General features: G+C 40.7%; 1 protein-coding gene across 15 annotated transcripts in view; it reads right to left on the bottom strand.

Moving 5' to 3' along the window:
- The window catches only part of ENOX1 (ecto-NOX disulfide-thiol exchanger 1), a 509,722-nt gene that overhangs the window by 111,630 nt on the left and 376,694 nt on the right, over positions 1 to 21,398 (bottom strand). For 14 of the 15 annotated variants that reach the window (XM_084617813.1, XM_084617817.1, XM_084617814.1 and 11 more), the window contains 2 exons: positions 18,871 to 19,104; positions 3,420 to 3,632 (listed from right to left, as the gene is read on the bottom strand). In XM_084617813.1, the coding sequence (XP_084473939.1) occupies positions 3,420 to 3,632; positions 18,871 to 19,104 (447 nt within the window). The remainder of the gene's footprint in view (positions 1 to 3,419; positions 3,633 to 18,870; positions 19,105 to 21,398) is intronic. The other variant, XM_084617812.1, reaches the window with a different exon arrangement.

The following is a 21,398-nucleotide window of genomic DNA, read 5'->3' as shown; positions in this document are numbered from 1 at the left end:
CCTACAGATTCAACAGTCCTGGGCTTGCCACCCTCTGCAGTCCATGGAGAACTCGAGTGCAGCACTTCCCTATGCCTCCCCCCAGACATTCGTCGTGTCATCCGGGGCTGCTGCACTACCACTACTGCTCCACCTGTGGGGAGATTAAAGACCACCAAAGCTTCACCTACACGGACCTGTGAAAGCCACAGTTGGTGTATGTCGCTAAAATGTACATGAATGCTCTTTCCCCGTGTAAAGTTCTGTTCTATTAATTTATTAAGTTTTCAGTGTATTTACTTTAAAATTGTATGGATTTTTCTTTTCACTGATTTTGTTACAAATAAAATTCTATTGTTTGGAACATAATTCATCTTTATTAGTTCACAACATATGCTGTAGAATGCCTAGCGGTTCTGAGAGCACCCACTTACTGGTTACTGTACTGTGTGACACAACTCATAGGATCCGTAACAAACAAAATGAATAGGTGCATTGACGGTGTTACATTCATAGATGTACACCAAGCACCACACAGTTCCTAACTGGCCAAAAATAGCAGAGCCAGGTAGAGCACAGTACACCACAATGCATTACTGTGGCTCACTGTTAAACTGCTCCTTCAAAGTCTCCCTGAGCCATATAGCTCTGCGTTAAACTCTTTTAATAGCACTTGTATCTGGCTGTTCCAACTCAGCAGACAGCTGCTCCACCTCTGCACTCGACCCCAGTGGAAATGTTTTCTCTCTTTGGTTCGCAGATATTATGCAGGACACAGCAGACAGCTATAACAGTGGGATATTTTTCTCACTGAGATCCAATCTCGTGAGTAAATAACGTCAATGTCCCTTCAATCTGCCAAAAGCACATTCAACTGTCATTCTGCACCTGCTGAGCTGCTAGTTGAATCTCTACTTGGTGCTGCCGAGGTGGCCAGTATATAGCTTCACGGGAACTGAGGGTAGGCTGGGTCCCCCAGGATCACTATTAGTGTTTCAACATCATCAGTGGTAATCCACCAGTCAGCAAAGAAAGTCCCTGCTTGTAGCTTTCTGAACAGCACTGTGTTATGCACCTTCCCTGACCAGCCCACAGTGATGCTTCCCCAGTGATCCACCAATGTTTGCATAACCATACAAAATTAGCCCTTTCTGTTGATGTCACGCTGTGGCATGGTGGTCTACCAAAATAGGGATAGGCAAGGCAACTATTGCTCCAATGCAGTTCAGGAATCATGCTGCTGCAAATCCAGCCACTATGTCCTGCACGTTGCTGAGAGTCACATTCCTGCATAACAAGAGGCAATTAATGGCCCTGCACACTTGATGACAGCTGCCACAGTGAATTTTCCTAAATGATTCCCCGCTGACTGGCAGCAATCTGGCTTTGCAAGTTTCCACAGTGCAATCATGACTCACTTCTCCACTGTCAGTGAAGCTCTCATTTTGTTGTCCCTGAGCTAGAGGGTTGGGGCAAGCTCGGCACACATATCCAGGAATGTGTCCTTGTGCATCTGAAAGTTCTGCAGCCACTGCTCATCATCTCAAGCCTGCTTTACGATGTGATCCCACCAGTCAGTGCTCATTTCTTGGGACCATAAGTGACCCTTCCCCATCTGCAGCTGCTCCACCACCACCAACCTTGAGCTGGTTCTTGTTATGTCCCTCAGCAATCTGTCCTCCAACTACCAGAGGATTGTGTGTTCTGTGCTTGCAACGCTCACAACAATAGTGCAGAGCTGTGCAGGCTCCATGCTTCTGTCAGAGATGGTGGACAGCAAGGAGGGCTGCATGGGTTTGGGGGATTTTGAAAAGAGGCAAAGAAATTATGGGATATAGATGATATTTTGGGATGGAGAGAGTTGCACATTGGGAAGTTGACTCCTTGCTCTCACGACCCGTTTCTGCGCCACAATGCATAGCCAAAACTTCCCTTTGCACACTGGGATACCTAGCTATGGTGCACTGCACTGTGCATTGATATAAGCGCTGCTGGTGAGTACATGCACTGCCAACACAAGGAGCCAAATATGTATGCACACAAGTGATATACTAATTGCGGGGGCTTTATGCCGACGTAATTTTCATCGACCAAAGTTTGTAGTGTAGACATAGCCTGCAACTACAAGGCTCTCAATCTGTCACCAGTGACAGATGTTCCACAATAGTTGGTGATGAACAGGATTATTTAGATGGAATTAACTAAGGTGCAGACTGCTGGCAATAGGTGATTTTTAACCCTGCTGAAGAAGACATTTTTAAATACTATAACCAGCTGTTGTACATGTAAGTTTTGGAAACCTGGTGTGACCAGAACAACATGGCCGTGGCGGTGCCCACTTTCCTTTTCCTCACATATTATTTCTCAGTCACTGAGATGTAACATGATCTGCCTATCCAAACTACCATGGGTATTAACTGATCTTGAAAACTCACCCACTGCACACATGTCCTCAGATAATAACTCCATCTTTTAGCATGATCCCACAGTGTTTATGATACATATAGTTAATGTATATGTAAATACCAAAGACATAATTAAGACACAAAAGTGCAACAAGCATATTGGTCTCAGACTGAAAAAATTTCTTAATTTTTTTTGTCTTGTACGCTTAAGCAGGATGCATCTTTGTGACTATAATTAGATCCATTATTTGAGGAACTTTGGGTAATTGGAATCTAGCCTTTTTCCATGTGGATTGGGTATAGATGGAATGAATCAAAAACAAAGATTATGGGGACGCATTATACATATTAAAATCCTGCATAAATGAAGTACAATTGTTTTAAAGGGCCCTAGGCAATTATCCTGATTATTGTTTTATGAGGGAACCCCATTAAGGTGAGTTGATTGATTATATTTCTGTACAGGGAAAAATCACCAGCACTAAATATTTTAGACACTTTACCTGCCAAATAAATGCTGGCAGAATATCAACGGAGCGGTGCAGAGAGTTCCTTTACTGTGGGGGTGGCCTTGACACACTATTTATAAACCCCCTGAAAGGTGTTCATTTCTATAACTTATTTTTACCTAACCTCAATCTAAAAGTATACTCTGATTGTTCTCTATTCTGTAGGTATCAAAGATAACTAGAATTCCTTATCTCTACAACTCACAGATAAGAGATCATTGCACTCCAGGTAAAGCATGATCTTTCTCTGTTCCAAATTAGGGATACTTTTGTCTGGTCAGTTTCCTGAAACATTATGGATCCTACAGTATGTCTCAATCTATTAATGGAAAAACTTCTGAAACTTTGCTCACCTTGAGAAATAAGCTCTTAGGAATGGTCCTTGTTCCTCCAAATTGCTATAGCGTATGAAATAGGATATGAAGTAGAATGTGACTTTATCATAACTACTTACCCCCGAACACACAAAACACACCACCACTACCACAATCACAACAACAACACTGGACAAAAAAGAGTTACTTACATTGAGTGAGGATCCCTGTTAAGGCATTTTTAAAACTCTCCTTGGCTTGTTCCATTTCTTGCTCATGAGTGGCTTTCTCATTCATAAGTCGGCGAACATGACTATTTGCTGACTGCACCATTGAATAGAATTGATTTGCAGAGCGACGATTCACCTCACCTCGCTCAATCCAGGTAAGCAGCACTGTGATGGCCTCTGAAAATTTGTTGTCATCTAGAACAGTCAAACCACAGGTTTTAAACTACAGATATAAATATCCCAGGAAGGATACAATTTCTGTGCTACGCCACATTAAAATACTCATCAGTTGTGCTTACACTGTATCACATTGGGTTACACTTTTTGGTCTATTGTTCCACCAGATCTGGGGAGCTGATGCTATCATATGAAGCTCCATAAATTGTCATCCAAAGCCTGTCTTCTAGTGATTATAATAGTTCTCTTCCTTGAAAAAAAACCGTGGCCTAATTTTCACATGCACTAAAGAAATGGGAAGGGTGTGTGTGTGAGGAGCTAGATGCATTAAACTCGGGAAGGGATTTAATGTGGGAGGCTATAGCATGATGTTTCAGTTACATCAGGGAATACCTACATTTTGTGGCCATATTGATTGGCCTTTACTATTGTGCATTTAAAGATTTGTACATATTCCCAAAGACCTCGAGCTGGGCAAATAAATAATACATTTGTCTACAATAAAAATTCTGCATTCTGCGGGTCTTGTCAAAACACAGGGCTTAGATCTGCAGATCAATACATCCACTCAGAATCTTCCAGTGACACAGACCCCCCACTACACTTAGTTCCTCTACTTGCACCTATTACTGGATAATGACTGAACTTTATGATCATCAAGAAACAGAGAATGGAGAAGCATTTTATGTACACTAGACATTTAGATCCTCTGATTGTCAGATGCTGAGTCTGGAGGACAGAGGATGGATCACTTGATAGTGGCCCTACTCTTTTCATTCCCTTTGAAGCATCTGGCCCTGGCTACTGTCAGAAGACAGGATACTGGGGTAAATGGACCATTGGTCTGACCCAGTATGGTCATTCTTATGTTTTTGTGAGGTTGTATAAAATAGAACCTCAACCACCAAACCAGACCAACCCAAGTATTATAATGATAAAGGGCCTGAATCTGTCATCATTACTTAAAATGAGTAATTTACTCATGCAAGGCTTCTCAGTGGCTTCAAGGAGACTAGCAAGAGTGCTACTCACCACCAGTAAAAGCAGAAGAATTGGGATGCAAATTAGAGTTGGAAAATATCTACTAGGCCATCTTGCTCGCTAATCCTTCCAGTGCAAAATTTCATCCTACAGTATATTTTCTAGTACTTCATCTAATACTTTTTTTAATGAAGATCTCCTGGGATGATTCTTCCACCTCTTCCTCAAGAGAGTCTTATAGTGAAGTCCAGTAAACTGTGAAATAAAACTTCCTTACAATTCAGCCTACATGCATTTTTTTTTCTGATTTTGTCCATTTACTGAATAATTCATCCTGATGCTTGGTGTTTACTTCTTCATATATTTTAAATTATTAGTATGTCTCCCCTGCTGCATAAATATCTACTGTTCTGGATGGAAGGAAGCAGACATTTTGCCCAATGCCATTTGAAATGAATATGTGAAAATATTAAAACCAGCCAATGACATGGAGAGATCTGGCAATTTTTTAAAATTGTTTTGTAAGGTAACACAATCTATCTGTAAGAAATAATAAAATAAATAATAATAATTATGTTATACAGGACTATTTATTCTAGATCACAAATCACGATAGAAAGAATATAGGGACCTAAGATCCAGAGAGGTACAGTGAGTTGCCTGCAGTCATGCAGCAGGTCGTGGCAGATTTAGAAATAGACCCCAGGTCTCTAGACTCTTAGTTCAGCCCCCCATTCACTGAACCATGCTGTCACCTACAACAGCTGGATTCAACCTCTACCAGCTGGATAGACTTTTTGCATTTGAGAGACTCCCAGAAATCCACAAAATAAAAGCATCACAATGTTTGATATTTGCATTGTGTTGTGTGTGTGTTGTGACTTTGCGTCCACACAGGGCCATACACTCATTCTCTTTCACTTATTTTGTGGCTATTGAGAAGAAAAGAAATGGTGGTCTCCTCTTTCTCTGTCCCACTTTTGCCTGCAGGGGCCACCTACCAGTTCTACCTGTGATACACATACATGTACCTGCCAGCACTTAGTTCACTCTCATGAGTGAAGCTCACCAGACATGTAGACCTTAAAAGAGCTCTTCATAAAATTCTGAGATAGCTTCAATTCAGCTCAGAAACCACTGCGTTGAGGACCTCTGAGCTAGGATGAAATCCTTATCCTATTGAAATCAATGGGAGTTTTGCCGGTGACTTCAACGGAACAATGATTTCTTCCCTACAGCAGAGTGTTTACTGAAATTACAATATAGTCAATAGAGAATAACCTGCAATCATTTCTGTAAATGTTTACATGCATAGTCTTAAAATCCAATTACACAATAAAGGAATATCATGAAGCTACATGATTTTGTGGACAATACTAGCTTGTTAACTCTGGAAATTCAGCTGACGTTGAACATAAGGTATATGGAATTGAATAGATTCTTCTCTTTTTTCCTTGTAGATATCAGCAGATCTTACCCCTCATAATTTAGCATTCAGGTGAGACCCTATATTAAAATAGCATTTACAATAAATTATCTTATCCTAGTTAGGTTAAGAATACAGACAGAAAAATTAAGAGAAATGGTGCACAGAAGCTGCCTAACCCAAGTATGACTTCTGAATAAGCAGTCTGCAGAATTGAACAAAAATATTTAGTTTAGATGCACTTTTTAAAAAGCAGTTTTGCAGAACTATTTTCCCATTTGCTCTTACTTTAATCTCTGCGCAGCATGCCAGTGCACGCCATTTTGCTTTTGAGCCTACAATAAATGAAAATACCCCTCTTTTGTTTTTATTAAGCACAGTTGGGGGCCACAGAAGATGTTCATAAATGTACCCTCTTTTTGTGAAACAGCTTCAATCCATTAACTGCCCTGCTCCCTCACCCGTATATTTACTGAAAACCTGTTTTAACACACCCCGATCTCAATGAGCTGTAGGGGCCTGCAAATTGATGGTTCTTCACAAACAGAAAATATGTTATGTAATAAAATATGTTCAGTATTAAACATCAGAAACTTTACTAGTTGCATAATTAGGAGATATATTTTTCTAATAATTTAATAAACGTTAGAGGGTAGTACATTCACAGCAGAACTACATTAGTTAATAACAGGTTTTCTCTACAGGTTCAAAAATTCCTAATTTCATCTACATTCCTAACTTTTCAAATCCATGATTCCACTACCCAGTTACTGACAAATTGCAACTCTAATTTAATTAATTTTCTTCATCCAGAACACAGTGTAACTCTTTCTGAGCAATTCCCAGTTCACTTGGAGAACCACCTTTCAATACCTGATGTAAATTCTTATTTAGTAGAAAGTTTTCTCCACCAGAGAAAACAAAAACAAGAAAATCTAATTTAAACAGGGTTTGGATTGCAGTCTTTTTAAAGTCATTCGTTTAGACAGAAACTAATTCTGTTCACAAGTATCACCTCAGAGGTACAACAACAAAAATACGGAGCACTGTTTAAATACGTGCTCTTAGGTATGTTTCTTTATATAATCGTTCCATTAAAATATACCATATATTGAAGTATTTTCTTGCACTTAAATGTGGTCTCCAAAGTTAAAGTGCATTTAGACAAATTATGCCTCTGATGACAGTACATCAATTATACAAACCTACAAGGTACTTATGCACAGGCTTTCAGTTGTATTGAAAGTAGTGATGTGTATCTTTTAAATGCCATCAGTCTTCTGATGACAGCTAGCCTGGTGTCAATTGCTAGAAATGTTTAGGTGTCTTTTTCTGGACACACTCATTCAGGTCTCCAGAGATAAGATATTTTAAAATTCTTTGTATGTCAGGTGAAAATAGTTGGCACTTACATCCTAGCTCAAAAGCGAGATGATAGGAAAAATAAAGAAAAGAAAATGATTCCCAGAGCTGACTGAAAATTTCCATAGCAATATTTATATGAAAAATGAGAAACAATTGTTGATGAACATTTTTAAATCTTTCTTCTTGTTTTTGATCAGCTCTAAACATCCCATAAACTTTCACCAGCTACTGCTGGGGTTGCCTCAAAATAGAACATGAGAAGCTGTGATACAGACATCCATTGGCAGTGCGCCCCCTTTCTTTGCAAACAGCTCTCTCCTCAGACTTGACAAACTCACTACATCGAACATGTCTTACAGGATATTTATCCATAAGAGTAACATGTAATGTATCTAAGAAAGCTCATAACTTTGTCAAGACTCATAATCATTGTGAGCTGTAAACATGGACAATATCTACAGAATAACGTATTAAAGTATGCTTTATAGACTTGGAATAGAAATTAGTCACCAGGATGTAACTTTACTTGATGATTAACTATTTAAGCAAAAGGGAGTTGACACCCCTCATTAGTCAGTTGGTGAGGTAATGCAAAAATCAATTGTCTCCCTTGACACATTCCAGAACAGTCAATGGAAAGCCATCAGAGACAAGGACAATTGAAACCACTTAAAGGTAGAAGAGAAGCTCTATAAGAACACAGGGGTTTGTACTGCCTGTGAATAGAAACAAAGGGCTATTTTCAATATAACAGAATGTAAGGAAAGGCACTCTGGATCCATTCACTGAGAAAACCCCCCAGCGTGCTTTCACAAATATTTGGATCCTGTCTCTTGAAAAATAGTCACCTCTGCAACAGACTGAACTTTGGGGGACAGTCTACTTCATTAGCTAGGAAACATAATTATTGATAAGTGTAGGCTCAGGTTCATGTTTTACGATTTTGTTGTGTATTGGAACCACTTGTTTCCACCACTCTTTCTTGTGTCTAGTTAAATCTTCATTATTTCTTAAATAAACTTTCTTTTGTTTTATTGTAAGTGCTCACAAGAGCTGTATGGTTTACAGGAGCAGTGGTTTCAGGTAAAACTGGTAAATTGGGGTATGCTTCACCTTTGGGTGAAGAGGATCTCGAATTTCTGTGAGTGGCCAGTATTAGGAGCTAGATATTACAGGGGAAATGATTCCAAGGGATTCAGGGACTAGAGTGAACCTATTATTAATGTACATGGCGAAGGAAAGGCTGACATAAGCCTAGAGGAGAGTGTTTGAGTGGCTGAAGATCTAGTGGTGCCAGGGAGCTGACACCCAGCTACCACAAGAAAGGCTTCCTCTTGCTGGAGGCAGGCGGATAACAAGGTGCTGGGTACTCTAAGAACCATTGCAGAGACATAAATTAAAAAAAAATCCTACTTTCAGTAAATAGAGTTTCTCCAGTTTACACTGTTGTAGCTGTGGGCAGAATTTGCCCCGGCATAATCTGAAATTTCATGAGTACTCATCTCAGCAAAGTTAAGCCTGTGAATAAGCACTGGCAGGATCTGGGCCATAGTTCTTATAATCTTACCCATTTTATGGTGACAGACTGATACTCTGATCATGCTGGAGAGAGGCTTTCAGACACTCTAATGTTCCTGTCATTTCCTTATTTATAGTACTCTATTCTAGGGTGAGAATCTTTGCTGCACCTCTAACAAGCACACCACTGGACTTGCACCCAGGGGAAAGGGGCTATGGCATCCAGCTTGTTGTCCAGAGTCTGGGCTGCTCTGAGGCTGCCAAAGCCCCAGCCAATAACTTAGACAGCACTGGGGACCTGCCTTAATATGCCAAATGGTCCGGAGGGGGAAGGGAGGTATGCTACCTATTCATTGGCTTGGTTTGCCATTGATGTGTTATGTTATCTTGGTCATTTATCTACCTGTAATTTATATTTCTAAAATGTAATAGTTTGAGCCCATGTAAAAGAAAGTCAAAATACATGATTTATGCAGGTGAGTCAGGCTAGGGTAGAGGTTTAATAACCCTATTCATCAACAGACTCAATCCTCATCCTCCACGCACCAGAAATAATTTACTTCCCATCATACACTGCGTTTGGTACCTGATTTATGCCCCATGTTCCTCTTATCTTAAGCTCCTCTTCTGCAGACAATGTACGCCACTGATCTAGAAACCTAAGTCTTAAGTTTATTAAAATCTTGTTTTTTTCTGCTCATATACTGTATATAACTGTGTCATACTTCAGACATCTGTCTGGCCATTTTGGAATTAAGAGCATTTTAAACCTTATGGCATTGCATAATAAGTTGGCATCAGGGAATCCCAATTCTCAGTGCCAAAGGGTTACTTTAAAGAATGATTAATCATCCATCTTAGCTTTTCTTGAATAATCTTAACTATATATTATATCCAGGAAACTTTTTACATAATAACATATTGTGGCTGAAACTAAAAATTTAAAAATATACTTACTAAAAGATATCCCAAATGTAATCGTTCCAAACTGTCTAATCAATCTCTTCCAAATTCAAATCACAGAGGATCCTTCCGTAGGTGGGTGTTCTGTGCTACATACAGAAATTCATTATCTTGTTCTGCTGATGCTATTATTTCCAATAAAATGTAATTATGAGATTATTGAGTTTCCTCCCTATTTCTCAAAGTCGTACTACAAACTTTTAGATCCGTGAACTGAAGTTTCCTAGTCAGTTATAACTGAGTAATTTGGCAGTGCTGTACATTTAATCAGCTATGTTGCATTAACATTTTTAAATTCCCTTTGATGTAATATGGATCATGTGAGTCAGGACCACACTCAGAACACACTTAATAAATGTAATTTTATTTTAGGCGTACTGAGTATCCAGGGAATTGGGTTACCCAGCCATTGATAGCTGAGTGCACCCTAAATTTCAGTATCAAAAGGCAACATTGCTCTCACAACAGCTCCTGCTGGTCACCCCTAAATCTAGCCAGATATATGTCTCACAACAGATGCCAATGGCATATGGAATAAGGAAGGGAAAAACTCTGAAATAAACACAGGAATGGTGAGTGAACAGATTTGATATAAAAATGCTGAAACCTATTATATTCTTTGTATGGAATATAATAATTAAGAATAGGATGCAAAAATGCCTCACAATTATTTCAGTAGCAACTACATTAGACACTCTGCAGTTTCATTAGAAGGAGCTCGGAACTGACTTCCTTTCTGATGCATTAATTTTGGTCTCTACTACATTAAACTTCATTAGGTTCCCCCTTTGGCTAACTGCACCACTTCTGCAAGGCTTAAAAGTCTAGCTTGAAGTATGGAATTATAATGAAAACAGAGTGGATTTCTTCTCAGTAAAATATCCTATTTTGCAAGCAATTAAATATTTTTTTATATTTCTAACTATGTTCAAAGGCTGAGATTGACAAGCTTGATGTTACCTGAATCTTGCAGTAGATGCGTCCCCAGTTAGTTCATGCTACTATAACTGCCATCTATTTATTTAAATTTCCAATCTGTTCTCTCTTCAGGGGGATAATGCAGTAACTGGCATAGATGCAGCTTCTGAATTTTGCAAAGTATATTTTTTTTAAATGGAAAAGCAGGTGGATTCCTTTGCTGTGCTCAGAATAAGACACTACATTTAAAAGGGAGGTAAATAATAGAATAATGTTCATGTCTTACAGATGTTTATGTTCCCTTTCTATAAAATATTTTAAAGCAGATATTGAGATTTGGTGAGATGCCTTCATTAGACAGTCAGACTGCTTGACTACCTGCAGCAAATAAGACAGACACAGTATTTTAAAATGGCCTATTTGCTATAAGTGTTTTGTGAAGATGATACTATTAGGTACAGATGAACTTGAATTAGGAGTCTCATGGTGTTCAAAGCTCCACTTTGGAACCTAAATGTCATATGCATACAGATTAAAATGATTTGTTCCAATGTACCTGTTAGAGCAGCATCCAAATAAAGAAAGAAGGTCAACATACTGAGCCTATCTTTAGCTGGGACTTCATTGTTGTGGGCACAAAATTGCATGAAGAGTCATACGCATGCATGAAAATTTGGTCCCAAATATCTATCATCATATCTTTTTATGCAGCAACAATACATCTGATTGGGAGGATTGATTATTAATTATTTATTTCTAGTAGCACCTATAATGTGATGAGATCTCAAAATCTAAAAGATATAGACCAGGGAAAAGAGGTACAACAAACAAGTAGTTATGCTAGCCATTTTCATAATACACTATCTGATGACATAATTTTCTGTTGTTCTTGCTAAAATATGTAGTGTATCCCTGTGACAGGGCAGAGTGGCCCCGCACTGGTACCGCAGGGGTTAACCCTTCCTTCCTAGCAGAGGAAGCCACGCCCCAGAAGCTCTGCTGGGCATGCTCCAACTGGAGCATGGTATAAAAGCCTGCAGAGCTGTTCAGTCTGGGCTGACTACTAGAGGGGAAGGAAGCACAATGCCAGCTCCTGAGGAGGGATAGCCGGTGCACCAGGATGTGGAGGCCAGCCAAGCTGGGGTGCACCCTGATACTCTGATGGAGTATGTCACAGGAAGGGAACAGACTGGAGGACCACCCAAAGTGGAGAACCTGGCGTTTATAGTAGGAACTGACCCAGGGGAACTTTAGAGGCAAACAGCATTAGAGCCACACAGATGCTTGGTGTGTTGCAGGTGGATACCTGTCGAGCTGGTGGCAAGGGGAACTTGCCACTACCAGGGCCCTGGGTTGGGACCTGGTGGAGAGGGTGGGCCTGGTTCCCCTCCCATCCCTCCCCCCCGCACCGTGGGAATCCTATGGACTCTGGCTGCTAGGCTGCACTACTCTGCTTGCGAGGGGGATTGTATGAACTCTGGCCATTAGGCTGCATTGTTCCCATGCAAGGAGCTAGTTATGTGGACCCTGGCCATTGGGCCACACTGCCCTGACGCTGGGGGTGAGTTACATGGACTCTGGATGCTAGGCTGCACTACCCTGACCAAGGGGTGATTGTGTGGAGGGAGGCCATTAGGCCGCAACCGGCTGCCCACAGAGAGGCGGGCATGTGATCTTGTGAGTGATGAGGTTCTGACACCCCATCCCACCCCTGCCACAAAGGGGTAGTGTGGTACCAGGCCCACCACAATCCCAAATACCCTCTTATGATAGATTCTGATCTACAGTCACAGTCCAGTGTAGAAATGCATGATTTCCTTAACTATATGCCAACTTGTTACCACATTTTAGCAAAGACATGGACTGCTACCTAGGATGCGTGAGTGTGCCTCAGAAAGGGGGTTGAAAATTTCATCAAACCACCTCAGGTCTGGATATTTTATCATACCTTGGACATATGGATGAGCATACATTCTTCATCCCCTTGTCTATCAATGTCAGCACTTTGACACTCATTTCATTCTAGTAATCCTGCCCCTGCTTTCACTCTTGTTCAAATCTCAGATCTTCTCATGTGTTGGCCCCAGGGAAAAGGGCTACATACATTACACAGGATTCTGACAACCAGATTAAAGTTTGTTTCTTTGTGACAGATATTGCCAACATAATAAATGCCTTAGCAAAGGCTGTTACTGTGGTATATATGGGTTCTATCCATGTTGGCTCAGGCTGTGATCAAGGCTTTAAAAAAAAAAAAGGATGCAAATGAACTTGTCACCAGAGCAAGAAGTATCTCTGTATACTGCCACTATGAGTGTAGAGCAGTGCAGGAAAAGTGTAAGCAACCAATCTTAGTTTTGTGGCAGCAAATTTGACCCCTGAGCTCAGACCCTGGTTTACCAGCCACAAGATGTTAGCAACATGTCAGATGCTAGATGTTACACTTAGACGCCATGGTGAAAACTGACCAGACAGATAGACAGATGAATTGAAGGCAACATTGGCACTTAGAGAGAGGAAACTCTTTGAAATTCCTTCTGATCAAAGCAAGTACTGGTTAACATCAGGCATACTGCAGAAATAAAAATGTCCAGCCTTCATTGCCAGCAGGAAAGTTTTGCAGGGAAAAGAAAGTGGGAAGTGGCATTTTCAGGGCTCTGAGGATCTCTAAAAGAAAAATGTTATTCACTGTCTGTGCTAGCATGCAAATAGAGACAGTGATTGATTGAGCTGGATCATAGTGGTCTCTTTACTGGATCTCTCCCTTGGTAGATGCATGAGTTTCTGCATAATTTAAACTTGAATTTTAAAAATATTTTTCCTAGCCTTTATGTTTATTCCAAAGGGATCTAATTCCAAACATGAACTGATATAGGACTGGAAATGAAGGTCAGACAATGTCCCCTCTCATACCTCTGCTTTTGTGGAACCATATGGGTGCCTGCTCCTTTTCATCAAAATAGGCTAACTCTACAGCCTAAAGATGTCACTTTTATTATCAGGATTGTTAACTACTTCACTGCTTATCAGTTTAGTAGACTCACCCAGTAACTCTAGTGACATGACAGGAGCTTGGGATTATAAACTGTGGACACAGTTTGAGTAGAGTAGTACCACTTTTGCCCCTCAAAATAGGACACAAGGTGGGATATGTCCATCACTCTGGCATTAGTAGATGCCATGAAGGAGCAAGCACAGAAAACCAAAGTGTAGATTCAGCAGCCCTATCTCAAGCCATGCCTGAAGTCTAAAAGCTGGCATTTGATTTGCAGTAGCGCCTCTTAACATTGCTGTGGCAGTGTAAAGGGATTTTGAAGTGGGAATAAATTACACTGATCTTATGGCCCTTTTGCACCGTTAGAGTCATGTGAAGGGGAGGGTAGTGCGGAGAACAATCCGACCATGTATCTTTGAACATGGAACAGTTTACTGTTTTAGATGCTATAGGAGCAGATAAACCAGAGGACAAAAATTTAGTAGTGACAGGACTAGACTACAAATCTGGATATTGTCTTTGAAAGAGTGCATAATGGTAATGGCAAAGTGTTTGCAGCCGTTTTGAACTTCTTATGGCAAGGCAGAGAGGCCCTGATTTTCAACAAAGACCCATACAAGCAAAAAAGAATTGATTACTGCAGCAGTCTTTGAAATCTCTTCACAGCACTAGGGCAAGATAGGGCAAGCTTTCATTGGAATTGCCATATCTTTCAATGAAGGCAGTTTAAATCTTAAAGTGGTGAAACAGTGCTGGTGAAACTAGTATTTGTATTTGAAAACAGCTCAAATTCTCTCTTCTTGATAAACAAAAACAAGGGAGTCAAAGAACTTCTCAGTCATATTCTGAAGGGCACCTTGAGCATTTCTTGGAAGACCTTTTCACATACTGGTCTCTTAAATGGCAATTCTGGCCTCTATTGAAAATGTGGCAAACAAATATTTTGAATACCCTGCATGCCTGCCAAGTAGCATTGCAACAGAAAGCTGTTTTATAGGAGAAAAATGGATTTTTCAGTTACACTAGTTATGTTAAGAAGTAAAAGGAATATAAATTCTCATGTTCCAGAGCATAAACTGATCACAAGCTGGGGTCAGGAAGAAATATCCCCTCATGGTACAGTAATATACCATTTTGTGCATTATGAGGTTTTATGCTTTTTCTCAGAGCATCTGGCATTGGCCACTGTCAGAAACAGGATAGTAGATGAGATGGACCATTGGTCTGTTCCATATGGCAATTCCGATGTTTTAAATGTTTTGCACAGCAGGAGGTGAGGTTGCTCCTCCCATTGCAGGCTAGACCCTTAACATGAGCAGCAGTAATGTGTGTTTATGAGAACATACTTGCCATTGCAAAATTATAATCTCTAGTCTCAGGCCTAGAAAAAGGGAGCACAGAAAGAAAGAGAAAAAAACATTTTTATGTATATTTTCATTTTTTAAAATATTAGATCCATTAAAAAGAATTCTACTCATATTCCTTAGGATGGCTAAGTGTGGTGAATGACTATGTGCTACGGGTACGGAGGTCTCACGAGGCGAAGAGGCTGCTTAAAAAGAGTTGAGTCCTTTAGATCGCTGAGCCTTTTTTTGTGGTTGGCAGAGGAAGACAAGGCATGATATTACCAAGTTTTAGCATAATGAGCATAGGTTGAAAGGTGCAATTTTGTTCCACTGGTTTTGCCTGCAGTTTTCTCTCAGGAATGTGGGCATCAGATGATCGGGATCAGGCTTGTCAGTTCATACTACAAGATCATATACATTGTCTATATGGCTAACAAAGTTCCAAACAACCATGACTGAATAAAGGATGAGGCCTCTGTCTGAAAGCTGTTTGGATGATACTACAAAGCCTGTGCTGGCACAGTTGTCTCCAACTGGGTATTCAGTTCAGCATAAAAAAAGGAGAATCAGGAAGTAGCATTGCCATCATATTTGCATCTGGCCTCAAATGTAGGTGGTCTATCATTCCAAAACTAGTTCCAGTTGACTGTCTCTCTTTTGCATGTGAGTTCCAGGTTGGGATTAAGAGGGGATTTGTACAAAAAACCCTATTGCTCCACCAACCATGATGGTCTCTGATTGAGCTGACTGTGACTCCTGGTAGTGAAAGAGTCACTGATGCTGATTGATGTCCATGCAGATAATTCTTTTGGGTTAGGTCAAGATGTCATAGGGGAATTCTCTTTGTTTTTCTTTAATCATGCATTTCCAGTCCACTGCTGGATCAAGGTCTACCCCACTAAGATCCACTTTACCAGGGGAGTATCCTAGTTAATTTCTGATAACTCTTGCATCTGGCCAACTTTTGGACCTTGTGTTCAAGCAGGGCTTTGAGACTGGGGTGTATGTGGAAGTGGCACCCTTGTCATAGACTGACCATTGCCCCTTCTGATCTGTTTAACAGTCCAGGTTCAGAGGCTAATGGAACTAATGTATTTCAAGATGGCACAGAGACAGAATACTATTTAGCCAAACAGCCTACTCTATCACCTTGCCTGACAAGATTTTACAATGAACGTTTGTCTTCAGCCAATCACGCAGTAACTTCTATAAAACTCTTACCAGACTTCTTCCTCAGTGGTCACTGGTACACCAGAAAAACTGCAACTCGTGAAACAAGTGGGAAGATGTTTGGAATACTGGAGGCAGAGTTTTTGTCAAGTCTGGCAGAGTACAATGATTTGTTGATGTCTTATGCTGTGGTTGTGCATAAGACGAGCAAAGATTTTTGTTACCTCCATCATAGAATCTACAAATACCTAAGCAGCAAAACGAGCTTGGTCTGTGGAAGGCCTGGTGAATCCAGGTTGTCTCCACTTAGTTATCAAGTCAGATTTTTCTTGTCAGGAATTTCCATGGGTACTTTGACAGAAAAATGCTTGGATCCAGACCAAACTGTCTGCCTTTGTAGTTGCAGAGCAGTATCTGAGGGGTGGGGGGGCAGATGTTACATTTCTTTGCTTGAATTTTAGCCAGTATCGTTCAGTGAGGCTCTGGAGCTGATGCAGCAGTTGTAACCCTTGTGTGATAAAGGTTAGTGTAGAAGCACTGGGTTCATTATTGATGGTGTCAGTGCCTTGCTTTGGGAGGGCAGGGTAACAGCTGTCCTTACGAAAGCAATCGTGAGATCTCTGCTCAACAGTCCATCTTTCAAGCAGGACAATCTTCCCTAACAACAGACTCATTCTGAGCTTCCCTTTCAGGGGAAAAATTGTTAAGACCATTGTGGCAAAGCAAATTTGGTAACGTCCCAAGCCTACGATTTCTTTGGTCCCAGTTGACCTTGATTCCAGCCTGGATACCATACAGAAACTGCAGTAGTTATGTTCGTCTAGCTCAGCTTTTGGATCTGGATGAAGATCAAGCATCCAGGCTGATTTTAGTTCTGCCAGCTGCCTTCAATACCATACATAGATTGTTAGGCTCTGGTGGTGCTTCCATGGTCTCTAGCAGGGATAGACGTTTCTCTTGTGTTGCTCCATTCCTCACAGGGTAGTACTAGCCAGTGTATTTGTCCCAGGGGCTCTCTCTCATGTGGGGTACCACAGCATTCTGTTCCTCTGCCCTCTTGTGTACGGTGTCTGAGTCCTTGGGAAGGATTAGTAGTGAGCATGGACGTCAATATCTTCAGTATAATGATGAAACCCAACTCTGTGTGTTTACTTCAGGTGGTGCAGTTCACTACTTGTTCAGCAGAGGAGAGCACCTGCAGGGACACGGAAGGAGGAGAGGCTTGAGAGCTCTCCTCCTCCCCCACTCACACTTGTGCAGGCCACACACCATCTAGCCAATAGGTTGTCATGCTTAACAATGCTGTTGGAATCTTACCATTTACACTGCCTGACTTTGTTTTGTGTGATTTTAATCATGCTGCCTACCATTCTGATTTCCTAGCTATCTGCACTTAATTCCAGACTTGAATTAGATTTGTATCCATGCTCCACCTGTGATACAGATCTTTGTGACTAGCACTATGCTCCCAGAGACAGTAGGGTGCATCTTTGCTACACTCTCCAAAGATGCAGGAGCACACTGTGTGCTATTCTTATCCTGCTTTCCAAATGTGTTTCATAGTTAGCACAGTATGCCAGTGTGTTGACAGCAAGATATTCCAAGTCTAATCTGAATAGTTACAATGGAAGAAGACAGTGGCAAGAATCATATTTTCTTGTGAGCTGGCATACTGCGGAGGTAACATGTTTGGCCTCTGCTCTGGGGAAAGAATGCCAAGCACAGTTGCTAGAAGCCTAATGGAAAAGAAACCGAGAGGAGCCATTTGCTTTTAAATGTTTATATCTTTACGATGATTCACATGTTAACTAATTATTATGGGTCCAAATCTTCAAGTCTGACCTTGACTAGTACTTATTCAGCACAGGTGTGTATGTATGTGCATATATATACACACACAAACAAACAAAAAACCCTACAAAAATAAAAACCCAACTACACAGCACACACTATTCTTCCCCTGGGGAGAAGATGTAAGAATGAACTACATGTGACAGATATTAGTCACAGCACTTAATTAACTACTGACAGGCACTCAGTGATGAGAGCAGTCTAAGAACTTACACTGGCCAGTATACTCAGGTAAGTAGTTCGGTAGTTGAGTTCAGTGTAAGCCCAGTACTACTCAACATGAGTAAGGGCTGTAGAGTTGGTCCCTACATGTGAACAATGTACGTAAGAGATTTTGACATTGAGTGTCTCCTCCAAGATGGATAATTACATCACATGAAAGACTCCCCTTATCCAAGGTGGATCTCATATGTTTAGGTTGGATTCCTTGCTCATGTACTATATACCTTGATGAAAAAAGCAGGAAAAAAACATTCAAAAGACTTCTGAATTTTTAAATTAAATTGTTAAAATAAAAATGGCAGAGGGACACACACTGAAAGGTATGTGCATATTATAATGGTGGCAACACCAGCAGCAGAGGGATGAAGAAAGAGGGCAAATAAGAGTATATGAGAGAGAAATCAGCAGCACTATTATGATGGGATTGGCTTTATCAGTGTTCTTACATCTGGGTGGCTTCTGCTCTTAGAATATAATACAGTGGGGAAAAAAGTCCATTACCTTTCAATTTTTCAGCCAGCAAAGTAGCTTCATGTTCAGAATAATGCATTATTGCCGGAGGAGAGGGAGGTCGTAGTCTGTCTTCTTCCATTTTGCGCCTATGGCGTTCTTCTCTGGCCAGCATTCTTTGTTTGCATTCCCATTCATAAAAGTCATCTCTTGCCTGAGCAAAATCAACATGAAGGCGACCTGAATCCTTTTTGTCTGTGCTAGATCCTAATCTCATGCGGTAACCTGAAAGCAACAAGCAGAACTGTTGCAGTTTTTATTTAATTATACTTTTTAGGCAGTGAGGAAAAAAAATCAAAAGTTTATTTGCTTTTCCCTCGCCACCTTGATCTCCTAACTCCCATCTCATATCAAACTTTTCATTGTCATTTACATATACATCCACCTACACGTCCAGCCTTCTATATTTCTAAAGCATACATCACCACAGTAGCTGAGCTGATGGGATAGACTCACCCAGCAAAATTTGGATCCAGGTTTAGAACCCCCTCAAACTTTGGAGTGTTCCAGTTTGAGGTTCCAAACCTTTATAAGCAAAGAGGTCATTTGCAAAACTGTGCAGCTAGACTGGGTTTGGATTATGAACCCCACCTAACCCTGGGAGTGTTTGGATCAGGCTTAGTTCTGGTTCAGAAGATTTGGACAAAAGATTGAAATCCTTGAAAATCCCTGCCAGAGATAAATGAGCAAATCATGTTATAGAAATTGCCAGCCCCAGGGATAATGCAGCACACTTTGCATTGAAGCTGGACCTCAGGTTTGACCTTTCATAGTCAAAAACACAATATGCTAACAGCATGGGAGCAGATATAAATAGATCAAATTCAGTCTAAGAACTGCATTTATACTCCATATTCTGTCTGAAAATGATTGTAATAAAGTACACTGGTTTATCAGAAGAAGCAATCTTGTTGTAGACAATGTATAAAAGGTGCTTATGTCCCTTCAGTAACGTCTTATGTAGTCATAGATGCGTCAACACTGCACCTGCTAAAACTAACAGATTGTAAGCTCTTTAATATAGTGGCCATGCACAATGGGGCCCTGATTTTCATTGGAACCTCTGGGTGCTAAATGAAGAAAAGTTAATCCGCTGGGACAATACTGCACAACAGCACAAGCTGAGCTGTTAGGACAGGTCCAATTTTGCTAAGAATCCTTGGGATACTGTACAGATGCCTATTGGTGACAATGGGCAAAGGGTTCACTGTTCTTTATAAAGCAGCTCCTGTCTCAGACCTGACAAACTCACTACCCCAACACATCACTTTCATGTTATCTATATATGAAGGATTGCATAGGAGGTCTCTACTGAAAGCTTGTAACTTATCAATATTTGTGATCATTGTGAGAGATGTGTGTACGGGTAATATTTATGGAATAATATGACTTTACTAACAATTATGCCCTTATGGTCTAGTGAAAGTGAGTCACCAGGGGAGCTTATGTCCTGGTAATGGCCCATTCAAGGTGGCTGGGGAGTTGTCACCTCTCCCTGGCTGGCTAATTATGTAATGTATTGTTCAAGTGTCTACCCTCGCCCCATCTCAAAAGTCCATGGAAAACCATCAAAGACAACTTGAAGGTAAAAAGGAACATTGCAATATACAGGGTATCACCCTATCTGTGAATAAAGACAAAAGCCTATTTTGGTATATCCCATCCCAACATGGGGAGTGTGCAGAGACATCTTGTTGAGCAGGGCTGTTTCATGAAAGATTGGACCATGGTTCCTGTGAAGCCAACCAGCTCTGCAGCAGACTGAACTTTGGGGAGAAAATCCACTGTATTAGATAGCAAGGTAAGTATTAATAAGGGTAGGCCCTATTCACATTTTATGATTTTGTTTTGTATTGTTTCCATCACCCTCTCTCGTTTCTAGTGGAACCTGTATTCTTTCTTAAATAAAACTTTCATTTTATTATAAGTGCTCACAAGTGCTGTGCATTCTACAGATGTGGTGAATTCGGGTAAAACTGGTAAACTGGGCCACACTGCTGAATCAAATCCAGACTCCAGCGAGAAACTGCTGAATTGGAATTCATTTGCAAATTGGATACTATTAATTTAGGCTTAAATAGAGACTGGGAGTGGCTAAGTCATTATGCAAGGTAGCCTGTTTCCTCTTGTTTTTTCCTACCCCCCCCCCCCCAGATGTTCTGGTTTAACTTGGATTTAAACTTGAAGAGTGGTCAGTTTGGATGAGCTATTACCAGCAGGAGAGTGAGTTTGTGTGTGTATGGGGGTGGGGGGGGATGCAAGAGAACCTGGATTTGTGCAGGAAATAGCCCAACTTGATTGTCATGCACATTGTGTAAAGAATTGTCACTTTGGATGGGCTATCACCAGCAGGAGAGTGAATTTGTGTGGGGGGGTGGAGGGTGAGAAAACCTGGATTTGTGCTGGAAATGGCCCACCTGATGATCACTTTAGATAAGCTATTACCAGCAGGACAGTGGGGTGGGAGGAGGTATTGTTTCATATTCTCTGTGTATATATAAAATCTGCTGCAGTTTCCA

Source organism: Lepidochelys olivacea, assembly GCF_965140295.1.
Source record: "Lepidochelys olivacea isolate rLepOli2 genome assembly, chromosome: 1".
Classification (NCBI taxonomy): Eukaryota; Metazoa; Chordata; order Testudines; family Cheloniidae; genus Lepidochelys; species Lepidochelys olivacea.
Note: the sequence above shows the minus strand (reverse complement) of the source record. Positions and strands in the feature narration are given on the sequence as shown.